General features: G+C 40.6%; 1 protein-coding gene across 2 annotated transcripts in view; it reads left to right on the forward strand.

Moving 5' to 3' along the window:
• Positions 1 to 22,451, forward strand: part of ARHGAP42 (Rho GTPase activating protein 42) — a 348,684-nt gene that overhangs the window by 72,775 nt on the left and 253,458 nt on the right. For both annotated transcript variants that reach the window (XM_045163011.1, XM_045163012.1), the window contains exon 2: positions 19,389 to 19,484. In XM_045163011.1, the coding sequence (XP_045018946.1) occupies positions 19,389 to 19,484 (96 nt within the window). The remainder of the gene's footprint in view (positions 1 to 19,388; positions 19,485 to 22,451) is intronic.

Below are 22,451 nucleotides of genomic sequence, written 5' to 3' on the forward strand. Positions count from 1 at the left end.
GACCCAGACTTGCCCGTGAGTGTCCAGGAATCTTTGGGAGAGGCATAGGTTGGCGGTGGCCTACTGCAGGGTCAGAGACACTGAGTGCAGCAGTGCCTGCATGGGACCTTCTGAAGGAGGTCACCATTATCTTCATTATCTCCACTATAGTTTGGTCTCAGGTCAAACAACAGGGAGGGAACACAGCCACGCCCATCAACAGAAAATTGGATTAAAGATTTACTGAGCATGGCCCACCTATTGGAGCAAGACCTGGTTTCTTGCACAGTCAGTCTTTCCCATCAGGAAGCTTTCATAACCCTCTTATCCTTGTATATCAGAGGGAAGACAGAATGAAAAGCAACATTACAGAAAACTAATCAAACTGGTCACATGGACCACAGCCTTGTCTAACTCAATCAAACTATGAGCCATGCTCATATGACCCGATCGAAAACAGATGGGTCATGGTGGAGAGTTCTGACAAAATGTCGTCCACTGGAGAAGGGAATGGCAAACTGCTTCAGTATTCCTGCCTTGAGAACCCCATGAACATTATGAAAAGGCAAAAGATGTGACACTGAAAGATGAACTTCCCAGGTCGGTAGGTCCCCAATATGCTACTGGAGAAGAGTGGAGAAATAACTTCAGAAAGGATGAAGAGATGGAGGCAAAGTGAAAACAGTGCACAGTTGTGGATATGACTGGTGATGGAAGTCAAGTCTGATGCTGTAAAGAGCAATATTGTGTAGGAACCTGGAATGTTAGGTCCACGAATCAAGGCAAATTAGAAGTGGCCAAACAGGAGATGGCAAGAGTGAACATTGACATTGTAGGAATCAGTGAACTAAAATCAACTGGGATGGGCGAATTTAACTCAGATGACCATTTTATCTACTAATGTGGGCAAGAATCCCACAGTAATTGAAAGAGGATAGTGACAAAACTGGCTTAAAACTCAACATTCAAAAAACTAAGATCATGGCATCCGGTTCCATCACTTCATGGCAAATAGATGGGGAAACAATGGAAACAGTGACAGACTTTATTTTCTTGGGCTCCAAAACCACTGCAGATGGTAAGTGCAGCCATAAAATTAAAAGACACTTGCTCCTTGGAAGAAAAGCTATGACCAACCTAGACAGCATATTAAAAAGCAGAGACATTATTTTGTTGACAAATGCTTGTTTAGTCAAAGCTATGGTTTTTCCAGTAGTCATGTATGGATGTGAGAGTTGGATTATAAAGCTAAGTGCCGAAGACTTGATGTTTTTGAACTGTGGTATTGGAGAAGACTGTTGAGAGTCTCTTGGACTGCAAGGAGATCCAACCAGTCCATTGTAAAGGAAATCAGTCTTGAATATTCACTGGAAAGACTGATGCTGAAGCTGAATGTCCAGTACTTTGGCCACCTGATTGTAAGAACTGACTCCTTGAAAAGACCCTGATGCTGGAAAAGATTGAAGGCAGGAGGAGAAGGTGACGACAGAGGATGAGATGGTTGGATGGCATCACTGACTCAATGGACATGAATTTGAGTAAACTCTGGGAGTCAGTGATGGACAGGGAGGCCTGGCGTGCTGCATTCCATGGGGTCACAAAGAGTCGGACATGACGGAGCGACTGAATTGAACTGACTGAAATTCTCATTTGAGGCTTCCCTGGTGGCCCAGCTGGTAAAAAATCTGCCTGCAATGTGGGAGACCTGGGTTTGATCCCTGGGTTGGGAAGATCCCCTGGAGAAGGGAAAGGCTACCCACTCCAGTATTCTGACCTGGAGAATTCCATGGACCGTATAGTTCATGGGGTTGCAAAGAGTCGGACATGACTGAGAGACTCTCAGCGATTCTCATTTTAGTGATTTTTAGCTAGCTGGTATACTGTTATTATTCATCTCTCACTGCCTTTAGAATTTGAAGGTGATTCTCAATTTAGTTGACAAACTCCCCTTACAGCTGATTGTTTGGGGTTGATGAAAGTAGTTTCTTTAGTTTCTGTAATCCTGCAAAGCTTGTTCTCCACCTACCTCTAGTAGTCATGGAGCAGTTTGACATTCCAGATCACTTCAGTTCTTTCTTACCAGTGGGTCTGGGTGATAGGAAGTTAGATCTTTGTAGAACCAAGTGGCTTAGAAATTTCACAGATAAGGATGTTAATACATACCTTTGAATTGACTGTATTAGCTTATGTGGGAAAGTTTTGATAAAAAGAACCACTTTGTTGTTTTTTTCCTCTATTGCATCATAACATTTTCAATAAGAAACTCATTAACTTGTTTTAACTGAGGATTCATTGCCATTATAACTAATGCAGGGTTAAATCTTGCCTTTTCTTAAGCAGACAGTTTCTTTAAGGTGCAAGTTCATAGCACAAAGATTTGTTTGCGGGAAAACTGTCAAGGGATTTAGTTGGAAAATCTCTCAAGCCCTTTAGAAACTACCATTTAGGTTTAATTGATGTTTTTATAAATTAATGAAACCTAATTATTTATCAGGTTTCCAATTTAGTAAAGGTAAATTTCTGCTTGGTCAATACTTCTTTACTCTTTTAGTTTGAGTCATCGTGATTGAAGAAATCCACCATTTAATTTCACTGAAATGAGCTAGTAAGTTAGATATGTAGTTAGTCTGATATTCAGTATAACTTTGCAGTATTACTATACTAGCAGATACTAGTCACTAAAAGGCATGATTTCTAGGGATTCTCAGAGAGAAGTTTAGGTTATACCTTTCACTGTTCTGATGTAGCTCAAGTTACTAGTCAGCTAAAGACAATACTTAGCTTTGCCCTAGCCTTAAAGTGACTAATGCACAAACTTGACTTCATGACTGTCAGAGACCCTGAATCACAATGTGTTGCCTCCTAAACTGCACTGCATTGGAACTGAATGTGAGTTTTAGAATATACAGAATTTTTTACACTGAAAAAGTTAAGTTCAGGAGCATGTGGAGCAAACAGAAACAGTATACACAATTTCATTTCTTGGTTTTTATTTCTTTCATGAATTTTCTTCCTGAAAATACAGAGGGAGTCTCCAGTGTATCACTGTCTTGTTCACTATCTGTATAGCCCTTGTTGAAATAGTGCCCACAGTCCCATGGTTACAGTATTTCTGGTGGTCTCAGGTGGCTTCCACGAGCACACAGCTGCTGGAAGCTCTCTTTGGCTCTTATTTTAGGCTTGGAGCCCAGAAACAAGCCCAAGGGACAGGGTGGCTTCAAGGCTTCAGGCCTTTTATATGTCAAAGAAATGAGAAGCTAAGCTAGAGAGCTGATTTCTTATTTCTCACTCTCATAATGGGTAGGGACAACTGAGATCCAATATTTCTGACACAGGCTTTTCCTGGTGGTAGGTTTTTGTAGCATTCAGAGTTAGAAAAAGGCCCTGGAGGCAATGCACTGTGTGCTGGCTGTTTCTGTAGAGGATTAGCTCCTTGAGGTTGGGGGTACAGTGTCAAATGCTGCAGAAGATGTCTTGTTCAGTGTTACTGGGTGAAATATAAAATATAAAGATACACTGAGGCTCAGGGAGCCAAAATTGTAGTTTTTATTTATCTCTATAATTGGGTAGGGGACTTACACTTTAGCATGTTAGAATGTATGCTGCTGCTGCTGCTGCTAAATCGCTTCAGTCGTGTCTAACTCTGCGACCCCATAGACGGCAGCCTACCAGGCTCCCCCGTCCCTGGGATTCTCCAGGCAAGAACACTGGAGTGGGTTGCCATTTCCTTCTCCAGTGCATGAAAGTGAAAAGTGAAAGTGAAGTCGCTCAGTCGTGTCCAACTCCTAGCGACCCCATGAACTGCAGCCCACCAGGCCCCTCCGTCCATGGGATTTTCCGGGCAAGAGTACTGGAGTGGGTTGCCATTGCCTTCTCCGGTTAGAATGTATAAACTACAGTAAATAAAAATTATAGCACTTTTTAGTAGCTGAGAAACTAATAAATTTTGAAGTAGATAAAACATACCAGGTTAGAAGACTCGAAAGCGACATACATGATTTCTTTTCTTTTTTTTTTTTTATTATTGGAACTCACTTTAGTTTTTAATTAATTTATTTTAACTGGAGGCTGATTACTTTACGGTATTGTAGTGTTTTTTGCCATACATTGACATGAATCATCCATGGGGTCACACATACACGTTTTTAAGTTTGAAATTGAATGATGGCCTCATCATGGGTTGACTGTGTGCTGTCTGATAAGAGCCTGGCGTAAATTATGTGTATCGTTTCTATAAAAAGTCTCTTTATTTGCAGCAATAAAATAATTAGAGACAATGTGTCTCCCAGGGTGTGGGAAGCTCTGAAGCCAGACAGAGTTGCACAAGTTGACACAGTTGGAATTCCTCAGTTGTGACTGCTAAATAAAAGTCTTAGCTATTCAGAGTCACAGCAGGCAATTGCTGACTGTGTACTGATCATTGTGCATGCGTATTGGAAACTCAGCATGGTATTTAGGTGAATGAGTTTTAGTTTTTGGAATAAAAGATTGACATTTATTTTCAGGTTTTTTGATGAGTATAATCAGTCACCCTTAAAACAGTATACATCATATATTTAAAGTATTTTCTTCAAAGCCACTTAAAGCATTTTTATAATGACCATGCCATCTAAATATATGAAACACCAACAGTTAAAACTGTTACATAATGGAGATGCAATAAGATCCATAAGAATAAGAAATTGTCTTTTCAAGTGAGGAAATGATAAGAAAACTGCAAATGATCTGGTTAAAAAAAAGGTTTTTTTTCAACTTTAAGATAGTGAGATGACTATAATAAGCCATTTAATTAAAAGCAGAATATTTGAATCTTAAAGTAGAACAAAAAAGTAATAAAATAATGTATCCCAACAAAATTTTCTCCATTGTGATACCTTAAAGATGGGATGGGCTCAAAGGTGCAAAATGAAAGCTACACTGTTAAAACCCAAGTTTTCCTGAAATATTCTGAGACATTGCTTTAATATTTCAAAATGGGGCAGGACAGCAGAAAAATGAAGTCTGTAAACATGTGGGATAGCAAGTTTATTGAAAACAACTTACAAAAAACATTGTGTAAATGGAGAATGATGATCTTTGTGCCCTTACTTCCCTGGCAGCCCAGGCTCAACTGTGTTTTGCAGTGTTATTCTTTTCTGTTCTTTTTGGAAGAACAAGGCAAGATGCCAGCATACTTCCACATCTTGTCCAAGACAGAGGCTTATGTATTCGGCTTTCAATTACTATTCATTATAAAATGTTTCCAGTCTTTAAGAGGACGTTAGCCTTGTTGCTATGTGAAAAACTTATTTTGCCATACTAGACTGTTCATGTGTAGTCATGATATTACACAATATAATGCACTTTTGTTTGTCCAAAGAAAATAAGTAAATAAAAATAGAATAATGTAAACCCAAATATGTGCTCACAATAAACACAGCCAGCCACATTAGAATGCTAGACCCACATTTTGCTCACCAGTCCATTAAATTGAACTTAGAACATTTTTGGAGGTTCACATATGTTAGATTGTTTCTTTGCTTGATCAGTGGCTCAGTGGTGAAGTCTCTGCTGATGCAGGAGACACTGGAGACATGGGTTCGATCCCTGGGTCAGGAAGATCCCATGGAGAAAGAAATTTAAACTGCTCCAGGGTTCTTGAGTGAAAAATCCCATGGACAAAATCCCTAGCAGGCTCCATGGGGTCGCAAAAGAGTCCGACAAGACTTAGCGACTAAACAGCAACAACAAAATGTTTTCTTAGGGGATGCTGGAATGTGGATAATCTGTTAACTACTGAGATGATACTTTGAAGTTTCATCAGCAGCAATATGAGTGTCATATAACTCTTATTAATGTAATGGTGCCTGATCTAAACTAATGATGGGAAAATATTCTCGAGCAAATGATAAATTTACCTTTGGAATAGAGACAGTTGACTGTTACGATGTTTGATGTCCCTTGACTGTTTTCTAGGTTGGAAGGTACTTTGGTTGCATTCAGTTTGGTGCCATCCTAAAGTGGTAATTGTCTTTTTAGGTCCTTAGATGTAAGCTTAACCTAAGAGTAGTAACGAGGAACCAACAGTAACATATCTTTCTAGCCAATGATTTCTTCCTTAAAAGTAACAGTGGTTTTGATTATGATAGTTTACCACGCTCTTATTATGTACTTGACATGCATGATTTCATCTGGTCATTGCAACAGTTTTACAAAGTAGGTGTATTAATATTATACTAATTTTATAAATAAGTATATTGAAACTTGAAGGGTTTAAGTAACCTTCCTATATATAGCAAAAATGGTAGTCTGTTTGACACCAAAACCATTGGTCTTATCATTTTTTAAAATGAAACTTGTTTGTATTAGAAAACGGTACAAGGAAATAACCTGGATTAGCTTTCTCTATAGTGATTAAAGTTTGTGGAACTTTTAGTTGTTTTTTGCTTATTGTTGTTGTTTTTTATTTAACTGGATGCTCTCTCCATCAAGCTTGATTAGATTACCAGAATCATTTTTAGAGGTGGATTTTTTCTAAAGCAATACTGAAATTTTAGGTTACCACCTAAAATATCTGGTCTGCTTCTGTCAACTTCCACTCCTTTGCCTTTTGTAAAGCTTGTCAACAGATCCTAAATGAAAGAAGCTTATAGCCATTCCCTCTGGCCCTCTGATTTCATTTACTTGACTTAATTCTTAGGTGTGTTTGTTTGCTGGGGCTCCTCTGTTCCCATTACAGCTTTTATAGCTAGAGATGGGGCTGAGTCTAACCACCTGGCTTCTTATCTCTAATTGATCTTTGCCAGTCCTGAAAAGACCTTAGTTTTACCTTTTCTAAATACTCTAAATTCTTGCAACCTCTTATTTTTAAAGCCCTGTGCCTGAGGCAGTAAAGACTGGAGAGGTTCCCTGTCAACCATGGGCTTAATGTTTGGTGAGGGTAATGGGACTTAGACACAAATGTTATTAAATATATAATATAATTATAGGGTATTTCAGTAGTCATGCAGAAAGGTGCTAGATTATGGTAGTACAGTACTTCTCAGAGTATTATATCAGAGTAGGGGAAAAATGCATTCTCAGTAGTCTGGAAACATGACCCAAACTAGCTGCCTCAATGGAAGTGACAAGAGTCAAGTTCATTCATATAAATTCTGCGATATTGGCGATATGGTACATTTTTAAAAAATGTAAAACAGGATAAAACTGCTTTGCTTCCTTCTCTTTAGTTTTCTAATAAAAGTTGTAGTACCAGAAAAACACACTGCAGGTATCCATGGCTTCTGTACTCCTGCTCCTGGTACACTACTGTGTGTGCCATACGGCATGCCAGTATTTGGTATTTATAAGTATCAGCAGATGTGTGGGCCTGGTTGGATTACTTAGGGTGGGACTTTCTAATTAATCCAGAAAGAAGCTGATCTTATAGGTGCTGAAAAAGGTGTAAAGGAAGCTCCATGTACTGTCCTCAAGGATAGCCAGATGCTCTTATAAAGTACAATCCAGCTTCACAGTGGAGCTGTGAGTACTGGCTTATTGGAAGGCATTTGAAGGTCACAATAGAGACAAATGGGTGCTTCCAACTTGAAGAATGGCTTTGTGGATGTTGAGACAGCAGAAGTTTAGATTCTTTGGTTTGGCTAAAACATTGATGGTGCAAAGACCAGTTTGAGAAAGAAGATGGCCTTAGAAACATAGAGGATAGATGATGTGCTTTAATTAGTTAGTAGGTAACAATTTAGACCCTGATGCTGGGAAAGATTGAAGGTGAGAGGAGAAGGGGACGACAGAGGATGAGATGGTTGGATGGTATCACCGACTTGATGCACATGAGTGTGAGTAATTTCTGGGAGTTGGTGATGGACAGGGAGGCCTGGCATGCTGCAGTCCATGGGGTTGCAAAGAGTCAGACACACCTGAGGGACTGAACTGAACAATTTAGTGTGGTGCTTTAAAAAGGAGATTAAACTAGTTAGATCATGATTTTATTATAAATGTGTTTGTCGTATGATACCAAGAAGGAGCTGATGGAAAAGGGAGGTAAGTTTTAAGAGCTGGAGACAGGCTGATGGGTGACATAAAAAAAAAGTAACGCCAAGCGCTCTTCCAGAGTCATCATCTTGCATAGATACTTCAGGTAGGTGAGAGAAAGGAGGGCTGGAACACTCAGCACTTTCCATTACCAAATCTATTGATAAGGGCAAACGTTGTAGATGCCCAGCAAACAAGGCTTGGCCTAAGGAAGAGGTCATGTGTAGGAAGGTAGACCAGGAAGTTCAGTAAAGTGTGCCAGACCATACCTGTGTTGCTGATACGCTTAGGAAAGCTGGTTTTCTGTGCTGGATAGCTCAATATTTTTTAGTTAAGTCAAAAAAAGGCAAGGGAGATAGTTCATACATTTTTGTTGGCAATTCCAGCATCCAGACTTAATGGCCACTCAGGAGTTGCCTGCACATAGACACACAGGTAGTGCTTTTTAAAGAAAACATATATTGAACTAGAACAAGGTAGCTAAAGATTGGTTTATCTGTCCTGAAGAATAGTGTATGAGGAAGATTATCAACAGAGGCAGGAGAGGAAGGCTCAGTCAGGAAAAGAATCCAGAGAAACTGCAGTGTGTGGTTTCTGTTCACCCTGCTATCCCCACCCCTGAGATTTATCCCCAGGGTTGGGAGATGGGTGGTTTAGTTCTTCCTTTAAACTTTCTATTTTTAACTTGGGTTGTAGCAATAGTGAAGTCTTTGTGGTTTTTCATTTTTAATTTTTATGGAATTTGTAGCTTTATAGAAATTGTGGATAAAATCTGGCCAAGTGTTGGTTCCTGTTTATTGTTTTTTGGCTGGAATCTTCGGGAACTGCTTCCCAGACACATATCATTTATAGGATTACAAACTGTTTGGTCTTTATTAGAGGCCAGCACCACTGTTTATTTTCTCTGAAGCTATTGTGAAGATAGTAATTTAATACACATTAAATGTTATGCCTACAATGAAAATATTTCATATTCTACACTTGCCATCATAACAAACAGTGGTTTACAAATAAGTTAACATTTGTTGAGGACCAGAACTTCAAGTTTCTCTTCTGTACCAGACACTGTGTTAAGTTCATTTCATGTAATGGTCATGACATTCTTGTAAGGGATTAGTATCTTCCCTTTGTACAGGAGGAACCTGAGATTCAGAAAAGCTAAGTGCTTGTTCTAAGAATATTGCAGTAAGTGGTGGACCCTGGATTGGTGTCCGTGTCTGAATCTTGTGCACACTTAGTCCATACATGAAAGAATGATTGATTTGAAGGAAGGATTTTTTTTCTCATATCTGAGCACATCCCTTACATAACCACGATTGCACATTTGTGTACCAAAGTGGGCATTTTCAAACTTTGTTCAAATAAGAGCCATAGGAATGATTCCTATTGACAAGAGGGTCTCATGATGTTTTTTTCTTACACTTACAGTAACACACCCGCTGTTGTGTTCCTCTGACTTTTCTCCATCTTACTATCTAACACTTGAAGTTCTGTGAAAGAATATTAAAAGCATAACTGCAGATATTAAAAGCCAAGGGTTGTTTGGTAATTGCTTGACATATCTTCCTATGTAATACACGGTCTGGTTTTTATTAAGTGAAGGCCTGCAGTGATCCTCATTCATGTTCCCAGTACCATAAGCTTTTCAGTAATTTATCTCTGGTGGATTCTTGTGTCATGAATCCACTGGTAGTTGGTGTACACTTTTTCCCTTTGGGTCCCTCTGTTCTCTGTGTCTGTTTTGCTTTGGGCACTAATTGGGAAGAGAGAGGAACAATAGATACCTACCTTTAACCAGCTTAGAGAGAAAAGTAAGTGCAAGAAGGCAAAGTGGTTGTCTGAGCAGGCTTTACAAATAGCTTGAGAAAATAGAAGTGAGAGGCAAAGGAGAAAGGTAAAGATGGATTCACCTGAATGCAGAGTTCCAGAGAATGGCAAGGAGAGCTCAGAAAGCCTTCTTAAGTGAACAATGCAAAGAAATAGAGGAAAACAATAGAATGGGAAAGACCAGAGATCTCTTCAAGAAAATTAGAGATACGAAGGGAATATTACATGCAAGATGGGCATAATAAAGGACAGAAATGGTAAGGACCTAATAGAAGCAGAAGAGATCAAGAAGAGGTGGCAAGAATATACAAAAGAACTATACAAAAAGAGTCTTAATGACCCAGATAACCATGATGGTGTGGTCACTCACCTAGAGCCAGACTTCTTGAAGTGTGAAGTCAAGTGGGCCTTCCTTAGGAAGCATCACTGCGAACAAAGCTAGTGGAGGTGATGGAATTCCAGCTCAGCTATTTCAAATCCTAAAAGATGATGCTTTAAAGTGCTGCACTTGATATGCCAACAAATTTGGAAAACTTGGCAGTGGCCACAGTACTTGAAAAGGGCAGTTTTCACTCCAATCCCAAGGAACGTCAATGCCAAATAATTTCAAACTATCACACAATTGTACTCATCTCACATGCTAGCAAGGTTATGCCAAAAACTCTTCAAGCTAGGCTTCAGCAGTACATGAACTGAGAAGTTCCAGATGTACAATGATGTACAAGCTGAGTTTAGAAAAGGCAGAGGAACTGGAGATCAAATTGCCAACATTCGTTGGATCATAGAGAAAGCAACGGAATTACAGAAAAACATCTGCTTCATTGACTATACTAAAGCCTTTGACCATGTAAATCACAACAAAATGTGGAAAATTCCTAAAGAGATGGGAATACCAGACCACTTTACCTGCCTCCTAGGAAACGTATTTGCAGCCAAGAAGCAACAGTTAGAACTGGACATGAGACAATGGACTGGTTCAAAATTGGGAAAGGAGTACAACAAGACTGTATGTTATCACCCTGTTTATTTAACTTATATACAGAGTACATCATTCAAAATGCCAGGTTGGGTGAATCACAAGCTGGAATCAAGATTGCAAGGAGAAATACCAACAACCTCAAATAGGCAGATGATACCACTCTAATGGCAGAAAGTGAAGATGAACTAAAGAGACTCTTGATGAGGGTAAAAAAAGGAAAATGAAAAAGCGGGCTTAAAGCTCATTATGAAAACAGATCATGGCACCTGGCCCCATCACTTCATGGCAAATAGATGGAGAAAAAATGGAAACAGTGACAGATTTTCTTTTCTTGGGCTCCCAAATCATTGTGGATGGCGACTGAAGCAATGAAATTAAAAGATGCTTGATCCTTGGAAGGAAAACTGTGACAAACCTAAACAGTGCATTAAAAAGCAGAGACATCAGTTAGTTGGCAAAGGTCCATATAGTCAAACCTATGGTTTATTATGGTTTTTTCAGTAGTCATGTATGGAGTTGAACCGTTAAGAAGGCTGAGTGCCAAAGAATTCCTGGTTTCCGATTGTGGTGCTGAAGACAACTCTTGAGAGTTACTTGGACTGCAAGGAGATCAAAACAATCAATCCTAAAAGAAATCATCCCTGAATATTTCTTGGAAGGACTGATGCTGAAGCTGAAGCTCCTAGAGCCAACTCATTGGAAAAAACCTTGATGGTGGGAAACATTGAAGGCTAAAGGAGAAGGGGGCAGCAGAAGATGAGATGGTTGGGTAGCGTCACCAAATCAATGGATATGAATTTGAGCACAGCTTTGCGTGCTGCAGTTCATGGGATTACAAAAAATCGGATATGACTTACTAACTGAACAACAAAAAGAAACTGAACACCTCTAACATTATTCAGTTATCTTGTGGCTGCTGCTGCTAAGTCATATCAGTTGTGTCCGACTCTGTGCGACCCCATAGACGGCAGCCCAACAGCCTCCTCCGTCCCTGGCATTCTCCAGGCAAGAATATTGGAGTGGGTTGCCATTTCCTTCTCCTATCTGTGGCACTAGAAAATAAAAGAATGTGCATTTCTTTTGACATTTAGACTATCTAATTAATGCATTTTGCTGATAGCTTATTCCAAGCTAATAAGTACGCCAGATGGGGAAACAGTGGAAACAGTGTTAGACTTTATTTTTTTGGGCTCCAAAATCACTGCAGATGGTGATTGCAGCCATGAAATTAAAAGATGCTTACTCCTTGGAAGGAAAGTTATGATCAACCTAGATAGCATATTAAAAAGCAGAGACATTACCTTGCCAACAAAGGTCTGTTTAGTCAAGGCTATAGTTTTTCCTGTGGTCATGTATGGACGTGAGAGTTGGACTGTGAAGAAAGCTGAGTGCTGAAGAATTGATGCTTTTGAACTGTGGTGTTGGAGAAGACTCTTGAGAGTCCCTTGGACTGCAAGGAGATCCAAGCAGTCCATTCTAAAGGAGATCAGTCCAGGGTGTTCTTTGGAAGGACTGATGCTAAAGCTGAAACTCCAGTACTTTGGCCACCTCATGTGAAGAGTTGGCTCATTGGAAATCAGTCTCTGATGCTGGGAGGGATTGGGGGCAGGAGGAGAAGGGTACGACAGAGGATGAGATGGCTGGATGGCATCACCTACTCGATGGTCGTGAGTCTGGGTGAACTCCTGGAGTTGGTGATGGACAGGGAGGCCTGGCGTGCTGCAATTCATGGGGTCACAAAGAGTCGGACACGACTGAGCGACTGAACTGAACTGAGATCACTCCCATGTTCAATACACAAAGTCTTACTAGCTTAGATTTTATACAGCAGGTAAGGGATTAACTAGATGTCATGTAAAGGTGGCACACTTCCTTGTTTTAATCTCTTTGGGAATTGACTATGACATATAGTAGAAAAAGCCTCCAATTTTGGAAATAGAAGACCTGTCCAGATTGGAGTTGACGTCTTAGACCCTGGGCAACTTAAGTTATTACCTAACTTTTCAGAACTTTAGCCCTCATAGCTTTGTGTGATAATTAAGGAAAATATGTGAGGACTTGGAGCGAGTAAAATGTCATACCAACACTATTGTTATCATTATTGTAAATGTATGTGAAATCTTCTTTTAAATAGTAAAACATCTTCCTACCTTGGAAGATGGATAAGTAGATAACTCGTATTTTACATGTGGAAGGTTGGAGCATTTATCCATCTTGCAGAAATTAATGGTTTCAACATGAGCTCTTGTACAGATGATATGATAATGCATACTTGGAATATGTTCATTGATGGTAAAGTTTTCTGCCTTTAAAACACTATTTAAAATAAGGTGAATAACCTAGGTTCATGGATAACTTGATAAAAGGTAAAATAGAGAAAGCACAGCAAGAGTGTCACAGCGTGTAGTGGGATGTATAAAGGAGGAGATAATGCCAGGGTGGAAGGGATCAGGAAGAGCTTTTTGGAGGAAGTAGGGACTTGAGTGAGAGAGAGAGAGAGATCTTGAATCAGAACTTGAGAGAAGACTCGTGTCCTTACAAGGTGGAATAATGATATAAAAATAAGTACAAGAGACTGAGCAGTCTGTTTCTGGTGGTAACCAGTCCTCTGCTTGATGTGAGTCTTGTTAGAGGTTTTTGGATGTGTAGGCGGAAGCTGCTTTTTGAAAGCTTCTGGACATCTTGTTAATTTGGCCTTGCCTATTGTGTCGTCACACCTTTCAAGTCCCTGCATTGATTCCTCTGAGAAGCCTTGCACTATGCACTCAAGCTGGATTGGGCCCTTATTTGCTACTTCTGTATGCAGAGCAGTTGTGGTTAAGTGGAGTCTCTGGAGCCATTCTCCCTGAATCAAAATTCTTGCTCTGTCCTTTACTAGCTTGAGCAACCTTGGGGACGCCACTTAACCTCACTCAGTTCCTTCATCTGTAAAATGGGAATGATGATACCTACTTCAAGAGGCTGTTGTGATGATTAATGGCTTAATTTACAATAAGTTATAGGATGAGTTTCAGGCACATAGTAAGCTCTGTCTGCAGTGATGTTTTTATTAGCCTCTGTTGGAGGTTTTATCCATTGTCCTCTGATATGATTTATTTACATCCCTCATGTCCCTACGGGGCTGTGCCTTTTTGAGAAAAAGACATATCTTGTTTTTACCTTTGTATACCCTTCATAGTCTACCTTCTGTACAGTAGTATGAAGATGGTAATTCTACGACACATATGTCTGCTTCTGTGAGTCTTACTTAAAGCTAATTCCAGAGCAACCAGATTTTAAGAAAAACTGCCTTAGATCAGTGGACCAGCTGGTTGTACTTGTTCTAAGATAAATATAGCTAACATTGTGACAGTCATTCCATTGATACTTCTAAAGTAACAAGTAACTGCAGCTCTTAAGTATATGTGTAAGGAGATGTAATTAAATATTTGCCAAGTGTTTTGTATTTCTCTAATGAGGTTGAAGTATTTCTAATGAAATGAAACTTTTAATGTTTCATTAGCATCATCTAATCATGAGTGCTACAGGTTAACTCCTTGATACAAAAACATCGCTGGCTAATTAGAGCCTACTGTAATTTCTTCAAAGTTATAATGTGAATACATGTGAAGACACCCTATGCTTAAGTTGCAGCTTAGGTAAATAGAAAGGGCTGTGGTATGAGTGATGGTCATAGCATCTTTACTGTGTACAACTTTGACCCCTAGTAAATGATATTCCTCCCCCTTCACCTTGAATGTAGCCAGGATGGGATTTTTCCCTTGTTTGTCCTCAAGTTCTAATAGATGGGAAGAAGTAGGGAGAAGGAGACACTCTTGCCTAGACTAGATTCTCTGCTTGTCATATTTGAGACACTCGATCTTTCATTTTGTTTTTAAGAGAAATGTTAACTCCTATCATTACACAATTTGAGACTTTGAAATTCAACAATAAACTTTAAGAACTGAATTAGGTTTTACATTCAAGGTCCATGTAATCATATGTGAATCAGTTTTATTTACAAGGACCAGTACTTCTGTTTTGTGCATCTGACTGCTGTTTAGAAACTTTAGACAATTAGGGAAGAATGTGTTCCATGGAGTGATGTCAGTGAAAGGTGTTGTTCTTTTTAGTTCAGAATTACACTCAGTGGGGGATGGAGTCAATATTAAAAGGATGATCTGGATTCTTCATTTTTCAGATTGATCCATATGATTGCCAGAAAATATCATAAGATAATGTTGTCATATTTTTTACCTCATTGTCACTTTGGTTTTTAGAAAATGAGAACAAATAAAAGGAAAATGAGGATCCCAGGCACTTGAAGTTGAAAATAAGTCATTTTTTGAACTTCCCCTGTATTTTTGGAATTAATCTGAACTAGTTGAGAACCATATTTTCCTGTACAGTCCTGTCTCATTACGCTTCAAAAAGGATCATTCACGCATTCTTGATTCTTTCCAGCATTGAAATAGATGCCCATCCTTCATGCAGAAACACTGAATAATCAGGTAGTCTGTTACGCTTGACTGCAGTGCATCAAGAGAGAATTTGAAACTGCAGTCAACAGACTACTTTATTGAGCTCTTGCCAAGGTTACCTGAGGCCTACTAGCTGCCAGCTTCATTCCTGAAAATTAAACTTTTCCTTTCTTTTTTGAGACGCTCAGCGTGGAAATAGCCAACACTTTTCAAATGCTTTCGCTATGTGCCAGACACTGTTCTGAGTGCTTCATCTGTATTAACTCACTTAGTCCTCACAGTGACCCTGGGAGATGGGTTCTGTTCCCCTTAACAGATGAGGTCCAGAGGGGCTATGAAGGCGGCCCATGGCCATGCCCCACTGCCTGGTCGAGGTGGGAAGCCAGTCCACATCATCTGCCACTGGAGCCCGTACTCTGGATTGATGGTGGGCTCCTGTGTTCTTCTTCCGGACGGGAATCTGTACAGTGTCCTTACTGAGATCTCAGTGAAAAGATGAAGCAGCTTGCCTTTCTCAGTCGAGAAGCAAGGCCACGGGAAGCAAAGAATGGTCCTGGAAGACATGTTCTGTTGTGAGGGTTTCTGTCAGGAGTTTCCTAGGACAGAGCTTCCAGGTGGCTCCTTGAGTTTGCGGGGAGATGCACAGGAACTTGTGATGAGGGGAGAGAAGGAAGGCTATCTTTTCCAAGCTTCCTAAGCTTCCTGATGCACCCGTATTACCCACTACCCCTTCTCTGCTATAGGAATTCCATCTATGACTTCCAAGTCCAGTTTAGCATAAGGACTATTATACATTATAGGTAGAAAAATAAATACATACTACATGGAACACTTTTCCAATGCCTCAGGAAGGGTGCCTGCACACAGCTCCGCTGAAAAATTATCTTAGGAGTCTGATTTGTTGTGTGTGTGTGTCTTCTCAGAACATTTACTGGAGGTGTTATGATTTCTTTACCCTTAGCCAGAGCTATGCAATATCAGGTAACTGCATACCTTTGCACACACGGGTCCCTTCTGTCTGGTGTGTGCATGCTCAGTCGCTTCAGTAGTGTCCCAGTCTTTGCAACCCTATGGACTCCTCTGTCCATTCATATCCTCTCCAGGGGATCTTCCTGATCCAGGGATTGAACCCGAGTCTCCTGTATCTCCTGCACTGTAAGGTGGATTCTTTACCGCTGAGCCACTAGGGAAGCCCCTTTCTGTCCGAAAAATCACTTAACTCTTTCACCTTTTGAGCTGAGCTTGAATGATAACAATTGATAACATTTATTAAGTTGCCTTGGGAAAAGGACATGGCAACCCACTCCTGTATTCTTGCCTGGAGAATCCTGTGGACAGAGGAGCCTGGTGGGCTCCTGTCCACAGGGTTGCACAGAGTTGGACACGACTGAAGTGACTTAGCAGCGGCAGCAAGTTGCCTAATATGTACCAGGCACAGACCTCACTTCATGTTTATAACAACCTCTGAGATCTATATTGCTTCTTTGTTGCAAAAGTAAGAAAAACAGGCCTTATTAAGGATGAGTGATTGCCTAAGGTCTCACAGCCAGCGGGGGAGGTCTAGTTCTGATGAAGCCTTTGTTTTCCTCATTGACTAACAATCCACTAGGGAGGCTCTTTCCAGTTTTCTTCCTGAGAACCCAAAGCAGGACCATTCTTGAGCTGGTAGATAGACCATTCCATTCCATTCAATTCAGAATACTTCTTAGGTAGAATGTGCAGCTGGCCACAAACCTCTGTCCCTCTTTTGGGGAGAGGTGTTAGTTTGTGAGTAGTAACACCGTCTTTCCAGAGCATGATTTATTTTTTCAAACAAGACTTAAGAAAATCTGTCTCTCATGTGTATGTGTGTGTGTTAAAAGCCTCTCTGAGGCTCAAGGCCTATGGTCTTCAGAATTGTCAGTGGTGGGGGTGTTGGTAATTTCTGGGTTCACATGGGGCATTAAGTGACCTTCGTGTTTGGAAACCTAGTCTCCTGTGGGTCCTTACTGTGATTGTTAGGTGGGCTTGAGGTTTCTGAGTGGTGGGTTTTTACAGTTAAGTCCTGGTGTCAGGCCTAGACACCAGGCCACAGTTCTTCTCTTAAGGAAAAAAAAAAAAAGATTCCAACTCTAGTTACAGTGGTAAGGAGGACTTTACTCAGGACTTGCTGTAGATATCAAGAGTGTTACAGTAGGGGAGAGGGTTCGGGTTCAACTCTGAATGCAACAAGAGCAAATGAGGATTTAAGCAGCCAAGGAACCCTCTGGGTGGTGGGCCCTATCAGTGGATGGAAAATCACTAAGGGAAGACGTAAAGGGTTGGAGGGTTCTTGGTGGAGGCAGGTCGAGGACTTCAGCATCAGAGGTGGGGTGAGGAACTTGGTCAGATATCCAGTCGAGAATTTGTCTACACTGACTTGGCAGAATTTGTGCTAACACTAGGATTGGTAGGCTCAGTGAGGATAGGGAGCCCAGGTAGAGGCCTGGACAAGAAGGAGGCTCCGAGGAGCCTGATGGAAGACTGGTCAAGGAGAGGGTCTTCGTCAGGTGTGACTGCTTGAGTTCAATGTTATGCATTCAAGGTGGCAGATATGAACCGCTGGGAGATAACATTAAATGAAGTGTAGAGTGAGGGCCGTTTTCCACTGTAAAGTCTTCTTTTGAAATCAGAATAAAACTTCACCAAATTACCTCAACACGTATGAGATGCCTTTGAATAGAAAATTGACTTTGTGACTAATATGTATATATATTCCTCTTAAGTTTCTAACAGGCAAAAATCACACATATGTGATGTGTTCCCACCTATTCATCTTTCTGTATCTCATATCATTTGATGTATAATAGCTGTGCTCAGTGGGCTTCCCTGGTGGCTCAACTGTAAAGAATCTGCCTGCAGTGCAGGAGACGTGGATTTGATCCCTGGGTCAAGAAGATTCCCCGGAGAAAGAAATGGCAACTCACTCCAGTATTTCCAGCCTGGGAAATTCCATGGACAGAGGAGCCTGGCGGGCTACAGTCCATGGGGTCACAAAGAGTCAGACATGACTTAGCAACTAAACCACTACCACCAGAGTGACTTCTAGAGAAATGCGTATTCCTACTGGCAGACTTGTGTGAAGGATTAGCATGGATGATCACAGTAGCCCTGAAAGGAGGGACCTTTAAAGCTGCCCTGATGCTGCACTGTCAGATTGATTTTTAATTTTAGTTAACAAACATAAATAGTGCTTATTGTCAGACTCTGTTCTAAACGCTTTGCAAGTGTTATGTTAATTAATCCTCAAAAGAACCCTATAAAGTGGTTATGCCACTGTTGTTCACTCTTTATAGATGAGGAAACAGAGGCCCAGAGGAGTTTAAAAATTTTGCCCAAGGTCACATAATGAGTTGGATTTCAACCTAGGCTGCCTGGCTTCAGTGTCTGCATTCTTAGTCTCTGTTAGGTTGCATCCTAGGCTTTTGCCTCCCAGGGATTCACTTCTCATTATTCTGGGCTTTTCTTTATTCTCTCCATGAATAGAGAATTATTCTTCTTCTGGATTTAGTTACTCTGGACTTTGTTCAGACTGAAGTCAGGACTGAGGAGTCTGTTTAACATGAGGTCTCCTATAAATCACAAGGTTATTCATAAACAACTTTTCAGGTGTATTTTCAATTTTTAAGGAGAATGTGTTTTTTGGTAAAAGTACATTCCCTGTCTCCTCCACAGTCTGTGTAGAATAACATCAGTGACACTTTCTAATCAAAGATTCGATGCTTCCCCCCCACCTCCACTAGTAACCCCAGTAGAATTCTTTATTTCTTCTTCTTCTTTTTTTTTTAAAATATAAATGGTGCATTTGTAGTGAATAGTAATTCTTTGATAAAACCTTTGGGAAATTGACTTCCAGATAATGCACAGCTAGCACCAAAACTTTCTTAAAGGGGCAGATCTCCTTTGGAAGCAGAAGAGATCTAATCCCTAAAACATTTCTTTTGTAGTCTCTTTAAATTTTGTTTAAATTTGTCAAGCTGGTATTGAAAAAGGTTCTGGTTAATATAGCATTAGCAGCAAAGTTATATAAATACATGCGGAAAATCTTGAGTATTTCATGGTATCTTCACCTTAGGATTTTTTTAAAACTAAAGTTTTTAAACTTTTAATTACAGATCTGTCTATGGCAGTACAGAAATTTTCCCAGTCGCTGCAGGATTTCCAGTTCGAATGTATTGGTGATGCTGAAACGGATGATGAAATTAGTATCGGTAAGTACTGCTGTTTTTCAATATCCTAGGTAATAATTTTAAAAGTCTTACTTCAGATAATAACTTCATTGAAATCAAACAGATAACACACACCCAAATACTGCTGCTGCTGCTGCTAAGTTGCTTCAGTCATGTCCGACTCTATGCAGCCCCATAGACAGCAGCCCTTCCTTCTCCAGTGCATGAAAGTGAAAAGTGAAAGTGAAGTCGCTCAGTAAGTGTCCAACTCTTCATGACCCCATGGACTGCAGCCTACCACGCTCCTCCGTCCTTGGGATTTTCCAGGCAGGAGTACTGGAGTGGGTTGCCATTGCCTTCCCCGCCCAAATACTAAGTATGTCAAATATTCTGACTTTGATAAAAGTGTAAGGGTGATTTCTGGTTGCTGTGGAACAGTGTTATAAATTGTTTTAAAATTGAGGTCTGTGGTTTTTTCCATAAGGAAATTAATCATTGTATAATTCAGCTCAGCCCTTTGAGACAATGTGGATAACATCCTTTTTTCTTGCCTAAAAGTGAATCATTCAGGGAATTCCTGGGCAGTCTAGTGGTTAAAACTCTTCATTCTCATTGCCCAGGGCCTGGGTTCAATATCTGGTCTAGGAACTAAGATCCCACAGCAGCAGGTTGTGGCAAAAACAAAACAAAACAGAAAACAAAAGTGAATCATTCATTCAAACAAATACATATTGGTTATCTACTATTAAATATACAAGGTATTAGTTTAAGAATTATCTCACTTTTTTTAATCTTACTACTGATTTCTCTTTTAACTTCAGTATTTCTTAATACTGAAGTTAAAAGAGAAATCAGTAGTAAGAGAAAAAAGTATCAGTCATGATGTGTTAACCAATATTAGTGTAGGACAGAGAATGTTACTGGGATCAGAAGACTTGAGACTTAATCTGGTTTTCCCTCATATTTAGCAATCCAACCCTGGTGAAAGCATGTCCCTTCCTGAATCGGGTGGTTTCATTTCCCATTAGTGAAAAGGTTGGGTTTCGTGATCTCAAGTTTTATCTGTAGCTGAGTTTTTACTGGTTGAAGGTCTGGTTCATGTAGCATTCTTTCCCCCACGTTTTAACAATCCCTACTTGTCAGTTTGCAGACATGGGATCAATCTGTAGGTTGGGTTAGAGTCAGGCAGTCAGCTGTGCCGAGTGGCTTCAGTCGTATCGGACTCTTTGTGACCTCATGGACTGCAGCCCACCAGGATCCTCTGTCCATGGGATTTTCCAGGCAGTCAGGAGACTGTATAAAATATGTGTATACATTTTAGAGAATAATACATCAAGTGTACTCACATTCCAGATAAAAATAGAATATTGTAAGGATTTACGATAGACTCCTGAACTGTAATATGTATATGATACACGTGGCGATATCATTAAATGCCGACTGTGATTCAGAAGGTCTCAGGTGGAGTGTGGTTTCCGCATTTCTTACACACTTGAAGGCTGGTCCACGGACCTCTCTTTGAGTAGCAGGACTTTGAAATCCCTGACACGCTTCTCCACAATCTTATTTCTCTCCTTCTTCTGAATTTTCTTTTTCGTTTATAGTTTTGTCAGGTATATACGTATTTCTCAATATTTTTATTGTTTTCGAAAACCTAAAGTATCAAGTCCAAACCCCACTGTGGAAGGAAAGGGCTCTCAAGAAGAAAAGCTGGAAGAGTTTCTGATTCCTTGGGTGGCTTTAGCTTGTGACCGTCACTAAGGTCCCTTCTGGAGAAGTCACCTGCCCGTCCACAGACACGCTACTCCTGCTGTGGGGTTCATGTCGTATGGACCCTGAGTGGCCAGGCCGGGCTCTTGCAGAGGCCCCTGCCAGGCAGTCGATGATTTGCCCACCCCTTGGTACTCCGGTGTGGATGTGGCTGGTGTTAGGATCGCCAGTGGCTCCCTCTGCCCTCAGGTTTGTGGAGGAGGGTGGCTGAGCCTGACTTGGTGGAGGTGTCGGTAGGGAGCCTCTCAGAAGGAGGAGAGGGCTGCCAGGTGGACCCCCGGCGACATGACTTCCTCCTATTTACAGGACGAGCGGGGCATGGTGCGTCAGGGGTCACATGACACCCACAGCCGGAACGATGGCGTCATCCTGTGTGTCGCTTCGTGACGTCTATATCATAAGTGTCTAGCCCCCAACATAGGTTTTGTAACACATACCTCACAGACAAAACCTAGACTGTATTACTAAAATGTTAATATAGTAGCATTGTTATTTAGAAAAAGAAAGAACACTCACATACTCATATAATGGCAATTATTTCCACTTAGTAATGAGACTGTAAAAAGCAGAGACATTATTTTGCCAACAAAGGTCCATCTAGTCAAAGCTATGGTTTTTCCAGTAGTCAGGTACGGATGTGAGGTTTGGACCCTAAAGAAAGCTGAGCACCAAAGAATTGATGCGTTTGAACTGTGGTGTTGGAGAAGACTGTTGAGAGTCCCTTAGACTGAAAGGAGATCCAACCAGTCCATCCTAAAGGAAATCAGTCCTGAATATTCATTGGAAGGACTGATGCTGAAGCTGAAACTCCAATATTCTGGCCACCTGATGCGAAGAACTGACTCATTGAAGACCCTGATGCTGGGAAAGATTGAAAGCAGGAGGAGAAGGGGACAACAGAGGATGAGATGGTTGGATGGCATCACCGACTCAATGGACATGAGTTTGAGTAAGCTCCGGGAGTTGGTGATAGACACGGAGGCCTGGCATGCAGCAGTCCTTGGGGTCACAAAAAGTTGGACATAACTGAACAACTGAACTGAATGAGACTATAAAGTGCAAGAAGACAGAGGCCAGATCTTTTCCTTTGTTTTTTTTCTTTCAGTCATTTCACTTTAGCACCTGATCCAGGGTCTGACTCTTGGTAAACTCTTGGTTAAATTGTTGAATAAATGACATAATTTCGCTTATAAACTTCATTTTTTTCATTTATGTGTATCTTTTTCTAATACAATTATA

Source organism: Bubalus bubalis, chromosome 16, assembly GCF_019923935.1.
Source record: "Bubalus bubalis isolate 160015118507 breed Murrah chromosome 16, NDDB_SH_1, whole genome shotgun sequence".
Taxonomy (NCBI): Eukaryota; Metazoa; Chordata; class Mammalia; order Artiodactyla; family Bovidae; genus Bubalus; species Bubalus bubalis.